General features: G+C 39.9%; 1 protein-coding gene across 1 annotated transcript; it reads right to left on the reverse strand.

Annotated features, from left to right (window-relative positions):
• Positions 1 to 1,810: 1,810 nt before the first annotated feature.
• Positions 1,811 to 19,974, reverse strand: mettl1 (methyltransferase 1, tRNA methylguanosine). Its single transcript, XM_059537970.1, has 6 exons — positions 19,785 to 19,974; positions 19,532 to 19,671; positions 11,743 to 11,927; positions 3,603 to 3,716; positions 2,183 to 2,284; positions 1,811 to 2,042 (listed from the first exon to the last, which is right to left on the reverse strand). Exons 1-6 carry the CDS (start codon positions 19,862 to 19,864, stop codon positions 1,923 to 1,925), a joined length of 741 nt encoding a protein of 246 aa, XP_059393953.1. The 5' UTR covers positions 19,865 to 19,974; the 3' UTR covers positions 1,811 to 1,922.
• Positions 19,975 to 20,516: the final 542 nt, after the last annotated feature.

The raw sequence follows: 20,516 nt of genomic DNA on the forward strand, positions 1-20,516 counted from the left end.
AAAACAACATTTTCTCATAACAATTCTATATATTTTCTTGTAATAAACAAGATCTTATGTCGTTAAAACAGGATTTTTGTCGTTAAAATTACTTTTCTCCTAATAATGAGATGTTACGTCTTGTTCTTGTTAAAACAACATCTTTTCTCGTAATAAAATGAGATGTTAAGTTGTTAAAATGATTAAAATTTTCTTGTAGTAATGAGGTTACATGGTCAAAATGACATTTTTCTCATTAAAAGATATGTGGCTAAATTATGATCAGAACAAACTAGTTATTTTTGAATAATTGATTCTGGGCTTGGAATATTTCTGGATTTGAATTGATTTAAGTTTGATTTAGCACCAAATAGAAATAATAGCGAAAATAAAGAGAAATGACAAACTGTTTATTTCATTATAATTTCTACTATTATTATTATTATTATTCTTTCATTCTGTTTGAGAAACGGAAAGAGGAAAATTAAGCTAGATTTTTGTGTATTTTTCCATTATGGGTAAAAAAAGAGCTTTAATATTTGTTTCACACGCATTGAAATGTTTTAACGAGAATTTTTTTAATGAGATCATTATGTAGTTTTAACAACATAATCTCATTATCACAAATAAAGATGTTTTAATAAGAAAAAGATGCTGTTTTAGAAAACATGAGAACATATGTAGTTTAAATGAGAATTGCTCATGACATCCCAGATCATAACAAGTCAAGGATTTGTGATGTTGCTCATTAACACTACATATAAAATGCAAGTGACAGAAATGAATCTGTTGAATTGCTATGTGTATGCAATTTAGGAGTCACTCCTGAACGTGTAATGCAGCTCAAAGCAGGAGACATGACACTCACAGTCATGACTCCTGGAAATAACTGAACTCTGTGTACAAATGAAATAAGACTTATGGTCTTATGTGTGAACATGTGTCTGATGTGATTCAGAAGCAGCAGGAACTGAACTGAACACGTTCTGTAGGCCTGCGGTCAGCCTGAGAGATGATTGACCATCAGACGTGTCAAGGATCCTGCGGTCTGAACGCACGTGTGTTTGATCTCAAGAGCGCTCCCATGTGCAAACATTTACTCTGTCATTGCTCAGGTACATGTGACCATACCAACATGTGTGTGCTGCAGCGATCTCAGAAACTTTGAATTTGGATTTTGCCAATGCTCTTTAAAAAATAGTTTGGTCAAAAAAATAAAATATGCTGGAAATGTGCTCACCCTCAAGATCAGCTGATTAAAACATCACAATAATCCACAGCACTCCAGTCCATCAGTTCACATCTGGAGAAGACAAAAGATGAAACAAATCCAGCATTAAGATGATTTTAACTCCAATACACAGAGTCTATAATCCATAATAACACTTCCTCCAGTGAAAAAGTGCATCTGCTGTTGTCTCTCACATATTAGTTTAGAGCTGTTTAAACGCTGCTTGATCTGTGCAGATTTCTCTCCTGATTCAGACCAGAACACTTTTTCACTGGAGGAAGTGTTATTATGGATTATAGACTCTGTGTATTGGAGTTAAAAACATCTTAATGCTGGATGTGTTTCATCTTTTGTCTTCTCCAGATGTTCACTGATGGACTGCTGTGGATTATTGTGATGTTTTTATCAGCTGTTTGGACTCTCATTCTGACGGCACCCATTCACTGCTTATGTGTGTGTGTTTGTATGAGAACACCACAGAAGCAGCATAATGAAACTCTCAGTACTGTGTTCAGGAAACTCAAAAGGATCATAAAGTATGTGTTTAGTTGCATTGATATGAAAATAATCAGTTCAGACACAAGAAACAGAGAGAGGCAATTAATATAACAAACATTTATTATAAAGAAAATGTCACGAACAGTGTTCATTTTGCTTGCTGATAATCAAATCATTGGAAATAGAAGAGTGCGACGGCTTCATCCGTGGAGCGTCACGTTTGAGGATCTTCCACTCTCCGGAAAACTGCTAAGAAATTCTTGCCTCCGTTTCTCTGGACCTTCTTTCCCTCCTCTGTACATGTTCCCAGATGACTAATGATGATGTCATCAGCCTGCGACGCAATCAGCCCAAATATCACGTTAACCAACCCGACACACACAAATACAATCAACGTGCTTTAATACGATTCCTGTGTTCAGGAATTCAGGCCTAATAAATGAAGTCTTGGGCCTTAAGTCGAGATAAACGTACCAGTTCTTCATCAGTCACTCTGCAGAAGAGAGGATGATCGCTGAAGTGTTTGACGATCCAGTCGTGAACCTCCTCAACATCAGTGTTTGTGTACACTAAACCCTGCACAGGAACACCAAGAACACACATTGAAGGACTGGCCACCACACGTTCATTCACTGAATGTTTACAGGGGTCATCAGATGCCCATTTTCCACAAGTTAATTCTTTAGGGTCTTAATGAAAAGTCTGTAACATTGTTTGTTAAAATCTTTCAAAGATTGTGTAAAACAACACCCTTTTACCCTGTCAAAATCAGCTGTTTTCAGCAAGCAGTTTCAGTGCCTGCCTCTTTAAATGTTAATGAGCTCTGTTGGCCCCGCCCCTCTCTGCAGTGAGGTGACGAATCCACTGGGTGGATTTTATCCTTATAGGGTTGTTGTGTTCACACACTGGCAACACACATTTATGTTCAAACATGTAAGTGTTAATTTAGCATCCGATGCCCCCTTTAAATGAGAATTTCCCTGCAGAGCCGTTCAGGACGCGCACACACGACACACACCTCTGCATCGCTTCATCTGAACTATTGATTTGACTCTTGCCCAGCACATTGTACATGAAAATCAATGCCACGGTCCTGCCTTAAATACTTTGAACTGTAACAGATTTCCATGACAGAGAGGGTTAAAATAGCAGCACAGCAAACACGGGATCTTATCGGCAGTGTCATTGGCGTTTACTCTGTAGACAGCGCAGACAGAATAATCGGAAGATAAGATTCTGGGAAGTGACACAGGTCTTCAGGAAGCCCCTTCGCTCTTACCAGCAGTGGGAAACTTTATTTGACGTTAATTGAGTCTCAGCACACATCATTTTACCTTTGTCCTCACCGCTTCCATCCTCACTGAGGCCAGATCTCCATATACACTGCTGAAGTGTCTCTTCTGTCTTTCTCTGGCCTCTCCAGACGTCTGCTCCCCCCCAGCGGGGCACAGCGCTCAGACTGCTGACTGTGCAGTCAGTCTGTATTAATAACCCACCATCACAAACACAAGCCTGGCATTGTTCTGTTCTCATCGACCTCCCCCAGCGCGGTCACACACACACACACACACACCTTCAGACAGATGTGCCACACGAGAGGCCATACAGAGATAGTATGACACGTTTCCTGTCATTCCATATGAATAACACTAAGGTAAAGCAAATAAATAAAAATGGCTGCTCTACAAGGCCTAACAAAGAGCATTTACACATTAAAGGACTGAAAGCTATACTGCTCTGACTACGGGAGGGAGGTGCTTTCAGGTCAGTGCTGCGGGTAAATTAAGGATTTAAACCGGTGCAAAATGTGCTGGCAATTAAAGTCTTGTGCTCGACATCGTGCATTCATTTGGTTTTAAATGGCTCAAATGGCTAAAGAGGAAAGTGCTCTTACCCCGACTCTGAGTGTGTATGCATACTCCGCCAGTAATGTAGGGCTAATAATGCGCCACTTGTGCTTGGTTTTCTTAAAGTGTGGATCCGGAAAGAGAAAGAACATCTTGCTGAGCTGCGAATGACAGAGAGGAGTTATTTGTAATAAGCACACTGTAGGTACAAGTAGGTGTACATACTATTAAATAGAGCACAACCCATAACTTTCTAATGGCCGGAATAATTAGAATGAATATATACATACACACACCTAAAGGATTATTAGGAACACCATACTAATACTGTGTTTGACCCCCTTTTGCCTTCAGAACTGCCTTAATTCTACGTGGCATTGACTCAACGAGGTGTGGGATGCACATCCAGGGCACGAAGCTGCCGTTCCACCACATCCCAAAGATGCTCTATTGGGTTGAGATCTGGTGACGGTGGGGGCCATTTTAGTACAGTGAACTCATTGTCATGTTCAAGAAACCAATTTGAAATGATTCGAGCTTAGTGACATGGTGCATTACCCTGCTGGAAGTAGCCATCAGAGGATGGGTACACGGTGGTCATAAAGGGATGGACACGGTCAGAAACAATGCTCAGGTAGGCCATGATATTTAAACGATGCCCAATTGGCACTTAGGGGCCTAAAGTGTGCCAAGAAAACATCCCCCACACCATTACACCAGCACCAGCAGCCTGCACAGTGGTAACAAGGCATGATGGATCCATGTTCTCATTCTGTTTACGCCAGATTCTGACTCTACCATCTGAATGTCTCAACAGAAATCATCAGAGACTCATCAGATCAGGCAACATTTTTCCAGTCTTCAACTGTCCAATTCTGGTGAGCTCGTGCAAATTGTAGCCTCTTTTTCCTATTTGTAGTGGAGATGAGTGGTACCCGGTGGGCTCTTGTGGTTTTGTAGCCCATCCGCATCAAGGTTGTGCGTGTTGTGGCTTCACAAATGGTTTGCTGCATACCTCGGTTGTAACGAGTGGTTATTTCAGTCAAAGTTGCTCTTCTATCAGCTTGAATCAGTCGACCCATTCTCCTCTGACCTCTAGCATCATCAAGGCATTTCTGCCCACAGGACGGCCGCATACTGGATGTTTATTCCCTTTTCACACCATTCTTTGTAAACCCTAGAAATGGTTGTGCGTGAAAATCCCAGTAACTGAGCAGATTGTGAAATACTCAGACCGGCCCGTCTGGCACCAACAACCATGCCACGCTCACAATTGCTTAAATCACCTTTCTTTCCCATTCTGACATTCAGTTTGGAGTTCAGGAGACTGTCTTGACCAGGACCACACCCCTAAATGCATTGAAGCAACTGCCATGTGATTGGTTGATTAGATTATTGCATTAATGAGAAATTGAACAGGTGTTCCTAATAATCCTTTAGGTGAGTGTATATTTTTTTTGTTAAATTTTACAAATAATTACAAGGTGTCATAATGACTGATTGATTTATAGATTTTTTTTGTACTGTCACTAGGACCCATTGGCAGAGGTGGGTAGTAACGAGTTACATTTACTTCGTTACATTTACTTGAGTAATTTTTTGGGGTAACGAATACTTTTCGGAGTATATTTAAAGATGGGTACTTTATACTCTTACTTGAGTAAATTTTTGGGGGAAAATCTGTACTTTTACTTCGTTACTGTGTGTTACGCTCCTCTCGTTACTTTATCTTAATGCAATAAATGTTATAAATGCTTCAGTTTATTCCAAACGCGCCGTCTACATTTCTCTGGGCAATGAGCGATGCCCATTCGCGAATGATTCATTCTTTTGAGTCAATTCTGTTCAAAGGCTTGATCAAACCAATTGGCAAACGAGTGAATTGGTTCAGTTTGAATGAGTCGTTCAGTTCCCTGCCGCACGCGCTGAGCGTCTGAAGTGGTTCACTCAGAGTTGTAACGTTTAAGAACAGAAAGAGCATGAAAACGTGGCTGGAACTGCACTGAATTGAAATCTGCAAAGGCTATAATTTGCGAGCGATGGAGATCCTTATTAGATGAACACTGCGTGTGCTGTCTACTGTTTAACAGGTAATAACTTGGGCTACATTCGATTACAGTACACGATACCTGTGACATTAGTTTGTTGTACGTGTGGCTTATAACAGAGGGGAGTCTAGTTGAATGCAGCTTCCAAAAGACAAAAAATAGCCGATTAAGATTTTATTAATTTGAATACAATCACACCGGTGCGAGTACGTTCAGCAAGTCATATAATCAGCTGCTAAATTCAGATCTGTGATCGCTTGCTGGCGCTGAGCCAGAGATAGATGCGTTCATGCAGCGCTGCGCATTATAACCAATCACACATGATTCTTTTGAGCTTATTAAAGCATTGGCCAATCAGAGGCGTTCAGATGAGTCATCGCTGAAATGCCGGTGCTTCCTTCACTCGCTCACGGACTGAATACCTCTTTCTGGCGAATTCTCTCGCAGGAACAACAAAGTGCAGATGTGTGTACGAATCTTTAATTAAGATATTGATTTCACAGTGTTAACAGTTTCAGTGATTTTAATGGGAGTTTCTGAGAGTGATTGAAATCTAGACTGTCAGTGAAAATGATCTTTAATAATGTAAATGTTATTTGCTCTCTTTCTGAACAATGAAAGATTAGTAGCAATATTTATATCACATTAACTTTCAATGTTAAATTCACATTTAATATAAAGTCAGTCATATTAAAAATATGTTATGGTATGACACCTATATCTGTTACTTAAGTAAACAGAGGGTTTTATAATAAATTACATAAATTGGAGTAAAGGCTGATGAAATATATACATTTATACACGCACACATACATTACATACATTTTATCTATATATCTAAATAAAAATAGGCTCAGTATATATGACCCGAAGTAACTAGTAACTAACTACTTGAGTAGATTTTTTATCCGATACTCTTTTACTCTTACTCAAGTAACTATTCAAGACTAGTACTTTTACTTTTACTTGAGTAAATATTTGTAGAAGTACTTTTACTTTTACTTGAGTACAGTTTTTGGGTACTCTACCCACCTCTGCCCATTGGTTAATACTTATGTCACTTTTTCAAAACTTCAGAGTGAGCACAACAGCAGTCTATAATAAAATTACCGGTTACACTTTATTTCGATAGTCCACTTTAGACATTCTACTGACTATAAGTAACTTTGTAACTACATGTCAACTACATATCAACTAAATCTCAGAAATTTGCAACTACATGTCTACTAACTTTCAGAGTAGACTGTCTGGGTAGGTTTAGGGTTAGTGTTAGGGGTAGGTTTAGGCTTAGTATAAGTTGATAATAAGTTGACAAAGAAAGTGTTAGAAGATATTAAGCAGACAGTCTACTAATTTACTGCTAGTAGAATGTCTAAAGTGGACTATCAAAATAAAGTGTTACCAAATTACCCAACAGTCTGAACCCAGAATTTGGGTTAGAAAAATAACCCAACATTTTTTAGAGTGTAATAAATGTTCATATTTTGATTGTTGATGTTGCCTCTAGTAATTCTGTGTGATTTTTAATTTCCAGTCCATTTTAAGCCACGATATAATAACTTTTAAACAATAGATGACTTAAAACAACCCAACATGGTGGGTAAAAACGTTTAATCCAGAGGTGACCAAACTCGGTCCTCGAGGTCAGGTCAGGAGTTTTCTCAAACTTGCCTCAACACACCCGCCTAAGGGTTTTTTAGTATACCTAGTAAGAGCTTGGTTAGCTGGTTCAGGTGTGTCTAATTGGGGTTGGATCTAAACTCTGCAGGACACTGGCCTTCAAGGACTGAGTTTGGGCACCCCTGGTTTAACCCAACAAGCCGAGTCAAAATAACCTAACGTGTTCTGTCCATTATTTACCCAGCACTGGGTTGCCGAATTACCCAAGTTGGGTTGTTTTTAACCCATCATTTTTTGTAGAGTGCAGCTTATTTTTACTTCTATTAGCAATGAACGAAAAGCTTTATATTGGGGACTATAAAGCAAATAATGTAACATTTGGTGGCAAAGTGCTGATTAGTTGTACCTCTTGAAATCCTTCAGTGGCCAGGTTTGAGCACCTTGGTTTAAAACAGCCACTCAATATGGTGGCCATGATTGTTCTCACCCTTCTGGAACACATCAAGTGTGCACAAACACAGGCTCACTAGAAAGATACATCCTTATCTAGTGTCTGCACTTTTTCTTTCCAGTGTTAAGAGTGATAATGTAAACTTTCCCCACACAAGTACTCGTCAATGTGGGTTTCTACTATTTTTGTCCTTGTAGGTCCAGCAGGGGAGCGGGGAAGGATTCAAGTATCACCAGATTCACTGGACCCTGAGCCCCATGCTGAAATCACGGCAGAAGGTCTGGGATCCTTTGCTGCTTTGAATGGCCAAGGCCTGCCCAAGAGGCCATAGGACTGACAGGTAAAGCAACCAATCACGTTTACCGGTAGTTTTGTGCCACGTCATGTTTAGGGATGTGGAAATGTCCCCACAATAACAGACCGGTGTGTAAAACTTATGGACATATTTTAAATATTATATGCCAAAAACTTAGAATTTTTCACATGCTTTTGAAAATCCAGCATTTAGTTGATCATGATAAGCGCTCATTGTCACAGTTGTAAACGTGCTGATTTTCTTCTTTCTAAGGGGGTTTGGGATCATGGCATCTTTGTTTCCAGGCAGAATGTTAAAGAACGAGACACACACCAGAAATCCTGAATACTTTATCCAATCCAATGATGAAACTCTTAAACTTGAAACTCCAGTCTTTGCAATTTTCTGTACAATATGCATCAGATGTTCAGCCAACTCTCTCTTAGATCACCCCCTTTACCAGGTTCCCAAAGGGAGTAGGTGTGAGAGAGGAGGGCACAGTTGCAAACAGGACTGGTGGCATGTGATAAGGTGCACCTGAAGCTAATTAATTCTTGTCTCTACCGCGGTTATATTCCAGATGTGTTTCTCCTCGAGAGACTATCGAGTCTCTTCCCCTGTGCATGCATGCTGGAGTCCTCAAAGGCCCAAGAGAAGGCCGAACTTAGACCTGTAGCCCTGTGCAGAAGCAATGCACTGCCGCAAGACTTGTGCAGAAATTGTCAAGCTATTCTGCCTCTCAAAAGCTGTGCTTCCAGGGAAACAGACCAGCTTTAAAGAACCTGCTGTCCCTCGTGACCCAGTGATGGCTTGTGCTCTGGAGCAGGAAACCCAAATGAATCCTAGTTGGCTGTCATTATGTGAAGACTGCCAAGTGGGAATCACTGATCAATATTAATGAACGCCACATGCAGCAAGATAACCCAATCCACTGCGTGATCTGCACACTACCGTCAGCATTTCTGCTCACTGAAGCCCATGCAGACGTGTAAAGGGTTGAGGACTAACCTGCTGCTGGCCTGGAATTCCCCGCTTTCTGAGCGTTTATTACACTCGAGACCACCTTGCACTCCTGCTGTGGCCCGCAGTGGGGGAATACAGCCTTCACATCAGCTGCTAATATTAGAATAACTCTGCACACTAGTTTTTATTAGCCAAATAAATAAAGACAAACTGTAGGATAATTACTGGGAGCAACAAGGCCTCTGGCTGTCTTTTTAGGTCCCATCTCACAAGGTGGAAAACACACTTTGTTTTAATAAAGGCTTTACTAAAAGAAAGCAGCAAGAAGGGTGCTGTAAATAGAACTGTGGGTTTGCTTTTGGGTTGTGCATGTACGTTTCATGCCAAAAGCCCTCCGGCTCTGAAGGATCAGTTCAGTCTCATTCATTTCATCCTCTTGTCATGTTCAGGTGTGGTGATGGTATTATTTATATCCCTGACACAGACATGTTTTGGTTTCGGTGGAGCTACTGATGTTCGAGCTATGAAAGACTTTGTCCCTTTAACTTTGTGCATCTCAGCGCACAGTTATTGCAATTTAATGATGCATGACTGAAGTCAAGTGAGGCTATAGACTCAGTGAAAAAAAAACTACACAACACTACAGTCAGGATGTAAGCCTGGCATTTTCTACAAAATAAATATGGCACAAAGCATTTTAAAGTTGTGGTTGATTGGAAAATGACTTTTTTAAGGTTAGTTAGTGTGTGATGTTCCTGTTTGAGAGATAGTCTTTTAAAGTTACGTTAGTTAAATGTGTATAGTTACGGCTTGTAGGGACTACAACGAGCTTCTTCTCGTACCTCAGTTTTGACGTCACGGTTCGGTATGATTTCGGTACAGAGGGGAAAAACTAAACATGCTGTTGTTAAACGAAACAGTGGTTTACTGGAAAAACTGCTCGTTTTTTCTTTATATAAAATGTTAATTCAAATTTTCTAGTTAGAACTGTGGTGTTTATACAGCAGTTTGTATCGCCACATCAAAGAGCACCAAAACAGCATTTATTGTTTACATTTAAAAATAAAAAAATAAATGAATGGATATAATTTGAAAGATGATACTTTGTTTTTTTTTATCAAGTAAGAATATGTAACACTGAAAGATTCCAGTGAAGTTCCACTCGTGCAGTTGTTGGTTTTCTTTTTTTATCAATTGCAGTTACACATTCTGTTCATTACAAAAGCAGCTGTTAAACTGGATTTGCCCAGATCAGATCTGCTGATTTTTGACAGAAAGAGCTAAATAAGATCACCTTTCAAAATTAAAGAAAGGATCGTCACAAAAGGTCAAATCGTCTGATAATTGAAGAGATGCACTGACCCTTGATGAAAGCTTGTTTCCATCATGGTATAAAAAGGGAATTGCAACTTTATATCTCACCAATCTGACTTTATTCTCAGAATTATAAGAAAAGGTCTGAATTGTGAGATATAAACTCAGAATTATGGGATCCAAAGGTTGCAAATACCTTTATTTTATTCCCTCATGGAAACTCATGGCTTCTTTAGAGGTCTGACATAATTGTTGTTTCGGTTTTGTGCATGTTTCTACATGTTGATAATTACTTTGATTTGCTAAACTTTAGTTTTTTTTCCAGAAATAATGATTCAGATGGGATCAGTTGATTGGCTGGTGATGTGAGGACTGAACCCTCTTCTAGGAGTCTCTTTTGACCCATCCTACACATTATACGCAGCTGTCCTCTGACCCTGGTTTTAAAGGTGCATTATGGATCTTCCTCACCCTTCTCTGCAGGGCCGTGAACTTATACAGGGCTTGTTTTATTTCCCTCATCTGCAAGTCTAGACAATCTTCTTTGCACTAGACATTACACATAAAACATGTCTTTGCTTCAGTATTGCGTCCTTGAATATACGAGTCCATAGCTTAGGGAGTGTGCTGCTGGATTGGACATATCCCAGGTTTATTAATGTTCAGTAGATCAGATGCCTGCTGCTGTTGAAACACCACAATATACATCTGCTGCAGAGAAGACCTGAAGACAAGTCGAGGCAGAGCTGTAGGGAAAGTGTTTAGGTATTTATTCTGGTTTGGAAACTAAAGCATGTGGATTCTACTGTTGGTGTGTCCCGAGGCTTGATGATATCTGCTACAACAAGACAAAGAATTGGTGAAATACAGGCCTGCGGTTCACTATACCCAACAAGCATTGCATCAGGATCATTTCATTACTGAAAAAATGATCCAAAATCTTTTTTTTTTAAGATAAGTGATTGCAAACAATTTATTTTAGCTACATTTAATTAAAAAAAATACATATATGCTGAAAGTTAGTCAACTACATTTGTTCATTAAAATGCATCTAAAATAAATTAATTGCATCTATTTAACTTAAAAAAACTGTAAATTCAATGAATCTTTTTCTAAGTGTGTGTTTGAACTGTGAAAGTGATGTGGTTTTTGGCATTCAGTAACAGAACTGATGAGGGGATAAACAAAGCAGCGCTGCGCTAATAAATGCTACTTTATCAGATCAATTTGAAATGCAATAAAGACACTCGGTTCCTTTCAGAGATAGGATACATATGCCTCGTATCATTGCTCGAGTTAGTAAGAATGAGTAATGTGTTTAAAACTATAGCTTATAATGTTGAAAGCGTACGAGGAGAGTCCTCTGATGAGTTTTGGACGGTGCTGGCCCAACTGAACCCCTGCTCATGAGAAAGATGGAGACCTCTCAATCTAAGCTCCACAGCGGGTCTCTCTCAAGCATCACACAGTGGCTAATAAACACTGCAAACACACACCTGTCCCTTGGTGAAGAAGTTGGGCAGGTACTTCATGGCGTTGCTGCGCAGGCAGGCGATGTTCTGGAAGCTGCCCGGCTCAGCCGCTCGCAGAGAGCGAATGCGGTCCTGGACGTAGTCCGAGACCTTCACCCGGATCTCCAGACCCAGAATCAGCTGCTCGGGGAACAGCTTCGACAACGCCACTGAGAGAGAGAGAGAGAGAGAGAGAGAGAGAGAGAGCAAAACTTTACTTTAGTAAGTAAGTAAAGTTTATTTCTAAAGCGCTTTTCACAGATAAAATCACAAAGTGCTGTACACAAGAAAAGTAGAACAAAACAATAAAAATGTATATACATAAGTCAAATCAAAGTAACACTACTGAAAAAACCCATCAACCAAAAGCTTTCTTAAATAAACAAGTCTTCAAATCTTTTTTAAAAGAGACAACAGAGTCTGCCAGACGCAGAGACAGAGGCAGGGCATTCCACAGTCTGGGGGCAACAGACTGAAAAGACAGGTCCCCTCGGGTCTTATAGCGAGTTTTTGGGACCATAAGCAGGTTCTGGCCAGAGGACCGAAGAGTGCGGCTTGAGGAGTACGGGGTCAAAAGGTCCTTGATGTATTGTGGGGCCTGACTGTTTAATGCCCTATAAGTCAACACTAAAATCTTAAAATCAATCCTGAATTGTACAGGGAGCCAATGGAGAGCTAATAAAACGGGAGTGATATGAGACCTTCTGGGGGCACCAGTTAGAAGTCTAGCAGCAGAATTTTGAACCATTTGCAGTTTGTTCAAGGCTGACTTATTCAAGAAGGTAAAAACAGAGTTGCAATAATCAAGTCTAGTTGATATAAAAGCATGAATAATAATTTCCAGATCCTTCTTTGACAACATTTTGCGTATTTTAGAGATATTCCTAAGGTGATAAAAGAATTTCCGGACAAGCTGTTTTTAGTGTATCTCCAAAGACATGGCCTGGTCAAACACAACCCCCAGGTTTCTGAGGCTGGATTTAACAGAGGAGCCAAGAGAGCCAAGGTGCTGTTTGATCAGCGGGATCTTGTGGTCTGGAGCAAAGATCAGTGTTTCAGTTTTACTTGCATTTATCTGCAGAAAGTTAGAGGCCAGCCAGTCTTTAATGGAGGACACACACTCTAAAAACAGTGATAAACGATGGAACTCAGCATCATTGAAAGAACAGTACAACTGGACATCGTCGGCATAGAGATGATACGAAACATCCTTAAAACAACCCATAATATGACCAAGTGGCAAAATGTACTGTAAAAACAAAATAGGGCCCAAAACTGACCCTTGTGCCACTCCGCAGGTCAAATTGGTCACATCTGACTGTACATTGTTTATAGCGACATTAAAGGTTCTGTCATGAATATAGGAAGAGAACCACTGGAGGACAGATCCAGATAGTCCCATCTCATTGTGAAGCCGTTTGATCAGTATACTATGATCTACCGTGTCAAAAGCGGAAGTCAAATCGAGAAGTACAAGTACAGTGTAGCGGCCAGTGTCCGCTGCCATCATCACATCACTAGAGACTTTAATAAGAGCTGTTTCAGTGGAGTGCAATTTTCTAAAACCAGATTGAAAAATATCAAACAAGTTGTGCTGCTCCATAAAGGAGGTCAGCTGGCTTGCCACCACTTTTTCCAAAATTTTTGAAATAAATGGAAGTTTTGATATGGGCCTATAGTTATGAGGTTCTGAGGGGTCAAGATTCGGCTTGTTAAGGATCGGGTTTACCACAGCGTGTTTGAAGTAGTTGGGGACTGAGCCAGATGCAAGTGACAGGTTAATTATTTTTACCATACAGGGGCCAACAATATCAAACATTTTCAACAATAGAGGTGTTGGGACAATATCAGCAGGGCTTGAAGACGGTTTCATATTTCCTATTAAGGTCTTCACCTCCTGTAGGCTGACAGGAGTGAAGGACGACCAAGACAACACCATTGAAAATTCAGTAGAACACACAGTGATTATGGGAACTTTAACACTGGCCCTAATGTCTTGTACTTTGTTCACAAAAAACGACAAAAAGTTGTTACAGTCCTCATGAGTGTACACAGGCACAAGAGGAGCTGAAGGTGCAGTTAGATTTTCGATGGTGTCAAACAAGACCTTAGGTTTTTTCTTATTACCTGAAATAAGATTGGAAAAATAAGCCGAGCGAGCCTGCTTTATCAGTTCATTCAGATCCAGTATCAAATCTTTTAAATGGAGTCTGTGTACCTCCAATTTAGTTGCTTTCCACAGACGCTCAGTCTTACGACATTTTCTCCTAAAACTACAAATGTTATCATTCATCCATGGGAGGGGTTTTTTATGTGACCCTGAAATGTTTTTAACAGGCGCTACCATATCCAAAATCGACAGACAGTGGTTGTTGAAACTTTGCACAAATGAATCAACATCATCACAATCAACAAAGGAGCGAGAGTCAAAGGAGGCAGAGAAATCACTAAGTGTTGTCTCACTAATGATGTGTTTTTGTGTTACAACATTGCAGACAGTAGGCATCGTGATAAGTGACAAATTAAAAGATATACAACAATGGTCACTAATTAGAAAATCCTCCACACTCAGTTTATCAATGGTTAGGCCACAAGAGAAGACCAAATCTAATGTGTGACCTTTTTTATGGGTGGGGGAAGAAACGTGCTGTACAAAATTAAACGAGTCCATGGTAGTCAACAATTCAGCTGCATTCAAACAAGTGGGATCATCAATATGCAAATTAAAGTCCCCAAGGACTAAAACGCTATCTAGTTTTATGATAGACGTTAAAAACTCATTGAAATCATCAAGAAATGTGCGTGCAGGACCAGGAGGTCGGTAAACTAAAACACAGTAATAGGAGTGTGTTTTCCCAACCTTACACATTTGCATCTCAAATGAGTCGAACGAAGCTGTGTCCGTCAAGCTGCAGCAGAAAGAGTCCCGAAAGACCAGCGCAAGACCGCCTCCACGTCGCGCGAGCCGAGGAGTCCCAAACACGGAGCAGTCCGGGGGGCATAGTTCTTTAAGATGAAAGTGTTCAATCTCCCGCTGCCAAGTCTCCGTAGTAAACATAAAATCCAAGTTCTCATTAGTGAAATGGTCATTCAAAGTAAAAGCCTTGTTCGCAATGGAGCGCGCGTTGATAAGTGTAATCCTGGTAGTGCGCGTGCATGACAAGGGCTGTCCTGGGGCAGGCTGGATGGCATGATCCGTCCGATAGGTAACCGGGCACAGGCCACGCTGACGGCGTGCACGATGGCAAGCGGGACGGGTGGGGAAGATCCGGTCAGAGGTGCACCACACAGGTGACGATGGAACCGGAACCGGCCTCAGGCACCGCTCACTCCCGGGGGCTCTGGATCCGTTCGGCCCGGGAGAAAATCCACGGGATCGCCACTTTCTCCTCCAGACTTGAACCCCAGCCCTGGATCCCCGCTTCCTTCTCCTGCCACGGCGCCGAGTAAGCAGAAGGTATTCCGATGATGGCGCTTGGCACTCCAGTTTTGGAGGGAAAAACTCATAATATCTGTCCCAGGTAATACACAAGTCCTGCATATGTGCCTTAATGCGGAACAACGCGGCCCGATCGTATCGTATGATTGCAGAGACATAGCTGGTGGTTGATAGGGTTGACACAAGTAATATCACAAGGAGGATTACAAATGTACGTGAGAGCAGAGAAGTGACAGACGCATCGCCAAACACAGGCGCCATCATTGTTATACCTGTTAAAGAGCACTATTCACTTGTTGCTCATCAGCATACTAGTGTATTAGTACTTCTAGTAGGTCTATCAAAACTTGCAACCCTTCACATTTTGGCCTCCGGTTCTTTTCAACATGCTGTGGCTTCTTTATTTCTTCATTTGCATTTATTTCTTTCTGTATTTGAGATACAGCTATGGGTCATTCCTTGCACACTAGGCCAGAGTTACCAGCGGTCCCTCAACAGGAGGAAAAATAATCAAATTATAATTAAATGTCACGGATAATCCACTATTTTGGAGATTCAGAGCCAGATTACAGGAGGATGAGAATGACTTCGGAAAGATGGCAGTACTCTTACGTTATTTTCACACAGTGAACATATTTGAGCAGTCTCTGTTGCATTATGTGCCAGTGCAGATCATTCAGAAGGGAAAATTACTCTCAGACAGGTATTCAGTTTGTTTTGATAGGGGGAAACGAAACGAAACGAAACGAAAAAAGAATGATCATATTTTTGCAAAGTAACCAACTTTTGGTTTTTGACAGGATTTAAGCTTCTACAGTTTGATTTGACGTGACAAGCCTTAGAGATTTGATGCTTACATTTCCACAAACATCCACTTCTTGTTTTACTATACAGTCCTATGAGTTAAGATGGGAAGACTGTGAGGTTTAGACCAGTTCTCCCTGTGATGAGGAGGAGATCGCACTGATCCTGACTCGAGCTCTGTGAGGCAGTTGTGTTGCCCTCTTGCAGCTCTAAGATGTAACTACATTGACCAATGACAATCAGTCCACACCCCTATGAATACAATCAGTGACTCCACTTCTGTGCACTTATTCATTCTGAGCTGTTTTTTTAAATTAGACGACAAAAGCATAACATTACACATGCATATTAAATGCAAGTGTCTAATGTTTCAAACAGCTTTTGTAAAGATTTATTTTGACCTGTATTTATTTAAAAAAATAAATAAAAAGAAAGTGAGTTATAATAATGAAAAACGTCTTGCTGATAAACAGGTATAACCTAGTGGTTTGAAAGATAGTGTCAAAGATTATTAAAGATTTTAAAATTACAATTAATTCGTATTTTACCTGATGCAGTGATCCTTAAAAAGGGTGTTTTTTTATTTATTTCGTCATCTAACGATTCTTGTTCTAGATAGATGCCTGACAAGATTTTATGTTATACAAACTTATTATAATGCTGAATTACATTTTTCCTTTGTATTTCATGGTAAAAATGTATGATAGTCTTCTTTTTCCTAATGGAAAAAAATAATAATAACACTTTCTCATACTAACTGTGTGTTACTCTTGTCTGTATTCATACTATTTTTCATGTCATTATGAATATACAGGGGTCAACATTTGAAGTGGATCTAAACAATTAATCAAAGTTGCATTAAGACATGAACGAATTTTGGTTTTAGAACAGTTTAAATTAAAGGTTTTGATCCCCTTCTTGTTGAGTGCAGGGCTGGACTGGGACAAAAAATCGGCCCGGGCATTTTTGCCCAGACCGGCCCACTATATGATCATAAACACCACCCATCTTTGCACGCCCTTAATTATATGCATACCAACGCCTATTCATTAAAACCACTTATGCCATGTAATGAGTGAGTATAGGAACGAGTGAGAGTTAACAGATGAAATAAGTCAAAATGTTATATTTATTAATACAGTTGAACTATACTCCACAGCGGTGAATCCTAAAACAAGCTATAAGCGGATCTGGCATAGCAATACCAGTGTTTCTTACAGGATTTTTGTTAAAACTATGGTGGTGTGTCCTCTGTTCTTCTAGGGGGGTTCGAAGGCATGCCCCCCGTGAGAAAATTGTGTGCATTTTAATGTTAAATTCATTAATCTGGTGCACTTTGAGAGTTCAAAATTAAAAGCTCCAACCCATATTCAGTGTGCAAATTAAACAAAGAAAAATACAAACCTCTTTTAGTTACAGTGTCTATTTACATTACACCTATACATAATAGTTATAATATTAATCCAATGACAGTAATAGCCATATTTTGTAAAACAAATGCACAAAAAAATAAAGGAAACTTTCTTAATTAGTTGTACCAATTTCTATACTTGAAAGAGATAAACACATGATCTTTTATTTTGACGCAAACTGCATCAAGCTTTTATTTTGGCGGAAAACATGGTTTACAAACGCCTCTTATTAAATTTCTAGTGAATTGCGGTAATCGTCAACTATGCAGATGTGGAAATAATCTACACTCATGACATGGCCTAAGTGTTTTGAAAGTAGTTATGCTTACCGCAGGCTCTACACTTTCTCATCTCTCTCCTGATCCTCCGTCCTCACTATCATCATCTGCCACAGGAGCTGATGAAGGTCAGAAAACATATATTTTGACACAGTTTACAGTGTCTGCTTTAAGGGCCTGGTTCTATTTTTTCACGCTATTTATCTGCACTAATCGTGCACCTGTCCTGTCCATGCTGCTGGATCCTTCCTCATCTGCACCTCCTGCCACAACACCTTTTTCACTGCGAAAAAGGTCTGTTAATTTGGCGCATTTAGCTGCCTCTTGTGCCAAAATTTTTTTCTTTTTCATTCTTATTTTTTCGGCCCACCCATTTCTTTCTCTTCTTTTCACCATTTTTACCGTCTGCCTCTGTTGCATTCACACCATAGACTGTAAAAAAATTATTCACACAAACCCAAACCTAACCAAAAGTAAACTCCTTTGATCGGCGCCTTTGAGCCAATCGGATGTCAGGAAAAACGAGGATCAGTCTAAGTGGGAGGGGCCGCTCGTATACCCCCTCAAGATTGGAAGTATTGGTTTGGCCCGGTCTGTTACACACACACACACACACAGACACAAGCATTCCGCTCAGGTTCCGCTGCAGCTGAGCGGCCGGCCAGGCCGGGTAGCGTATCATAAAAAAAAAATAAATAATAACTTTTTGACCACCGACCGGTTCGGCCTGAAATGGACCGGCCATTCGCGTATCATATATATATATATATATATATATATATATATATATATATATATATATATATATGAAAAACTTTTTGACCACCAGCCGGTCCGGCCTGAAATGGACCGGCCGTTCGGGATTGTTCCCGGTATTCCCGATTGCCAATCCGCCCCTGGTTGACTGCTGTATATTCCTGTTAATGCCCTGCCATTCGCTGCATGAGGTCATTTGTTCTTTGCTCACAGCTGATTGGTCTGATTTCAGCCTCAGTTACCATGGCTACAGCAGAAGTGTTTTGTGTCTCTGAGTCACACAGCAGTGTTTTGTTACTGAACGAGTCAATGATTCAGTAAACTGTTCATAAAGACAGTAGACCCTTGTCTCTTTCTGCATGAATCAGCTGTTTGAACCAATCTGTTGAATGAACGACTAAAAGTCATTTGGCGCCACCTACTGGTGGTTTGGTTTCATATTTAAAACTCTCTTTACATGTTTTGCCCAACATTTCTTATTTGAGTTTTAAAAAAAATTTTAAACCAATAATTTTTATGAAATTCTTTATGCATTTGAAATTTTGCAGTGTAAATAGCTGTAACTTAGTCCAAGATTGGGGCAATTGTACGGTTTAATAAATTTTTATGTCAATACATTTTTGCATTGAAATTTTTTTGTTGTTTGTCTATTTTTGTTTGTTTGTTTGTTTGTTTTTTGCATATGTTATCAATTATAGTTCTTAGAAAGAGATCGGAATTGGCAAAATTCAGTATCAGCAGGTAACACTTTAAAAAAATTAAATAAAATCGGAATCGGCCAAGGAAACAGCAATTGGTGCTTCTCTAACTTTATACAGGTGCTGGTCATATAATTAGAATATCATCAAAAAGTTTATTTATTTCACTAATTCTATTTAAAAAGTGAAACTTTTATATAATATTCATTCATTACACACAGACTGATATATTTCAAATGTTTATTTCTTTATATAATATACAAGTTTACAAGTATACAAGTCACTTTTTAAATTGAATTCGTGAAATAAATCAACTTTTTGATGATATTCTAATTATATGACCAGCACCTGTATTAACCCAATGTTAAATAAGTAAGTACAGATTACCCAGAAGTCCTCCGTATCCGCAGCCGATGTCCGCGAACTCCACCTGCGCGTTGTGTTTGTCCGGTTTCCCGCTTCCGCCCAGCGGCCGGAAATACTCCGGGTACAGCTGAGACCAGTCCATCTGCTCAGGGCACACCGGGCTACCGACACACAACAACATCATCATCATCATCATCATCATCATCTCTCTCACACACACACACACACACACACACACACAGAGAGAGAGAGCACGTGGAGAGATCGCTCTTACTACTGGAAGCTGTGGTCTGCGATGGGGTTGGAGTGCGCTCTCTGCCGGTAATAGCGCTTCTGCGGCATGGACACACTCATCCTGCTGCTCACTGTGTGCGGTTTAACTCCGAAAACAGCGTGCTATCTTCTCTCTCGAAACCTCACATGTGATGCTCTTCTTCGTCTGACAGACAGAGCTGAAGCAGGAGCGCGCTCACCCTCTGCTGGACATGCGCAGAGCTGCTGGGTCGTGACGTCATGAGCGCATACGTGACCCTGGAGCACAAAACCAGTCATAAAGTCAATATATTGAAATTGGGATGGATGCTTCATCTGAAAGCTGAATAAATCATCTCTCCATTGATGTGTGGTTTGTTAGGAGGACAATATTTGTCTGAGATACAAATCTGGAATCTGAGAGAGCTAAAAAAAATCTAAATATTGAAAAAATCATCTTTAAAGTTGTTCAAATGAAGTTATTATCAATGCATATTACTAATCAAAAATGAAGTTTTTATATAATTACAGTAGGAAATTTACTAAATATCTTCATCTAACATGATCTTTACTTAATATCCTAATGATATTTAGCATAAGAGAGAAATGTATAATTGTGACTCATACAATGTATTGTTGTCTATTGCTCCAAATATACCTGTGCTACTGATGACTGCTTCTGTGCTGCAGGGACACATATAAGGTCAAAGAGTCAGTATATATTTAGCATATAACTTTGTAAAAGATCTGGAAA

This window comes from Carassius carassius, chromosome 44, assembly GCF_963082965.1.
Source record: "Carassius carassius chromosome 44, fCarCar2.1, whole genome shotgun sequence".
NCBI classification, from domain to species: domain Eukaryota; kingdom Metazoa; phylum Chordata; class Actinopteri; order Cypriniformes; family Cyprinidae; genus Carassius; species Carassius carassius.

What these genes read in the sequence shown, in the direction of transcription:
- mettl1 (XM_059537970.1), bottom strand. Translation starts at nt 19,864, where the DNA reads ATGAGTGTGTCCATGCCGCAGAAGCGCTATTACCGGCAGAGAGCGCAC. An exon ending in ACTTCTTCACCAAGGGACAG is followed by an intron (nt 3,717 to 11,742) that starts GTGTGTGTTTGC and finishes TGTCATTCGCAG; the next exon opens with CTCAGCAAGATGTTCTTTCT. An exon ending in GAGTGACTGATGAAGAACTG is followed by an intron (nt 2,043 to 2,182) that starts GTACGTTTATCT and finishes ATTGCGTCGCAG; the next exon opens with GCTGATGACATCATCATTAG.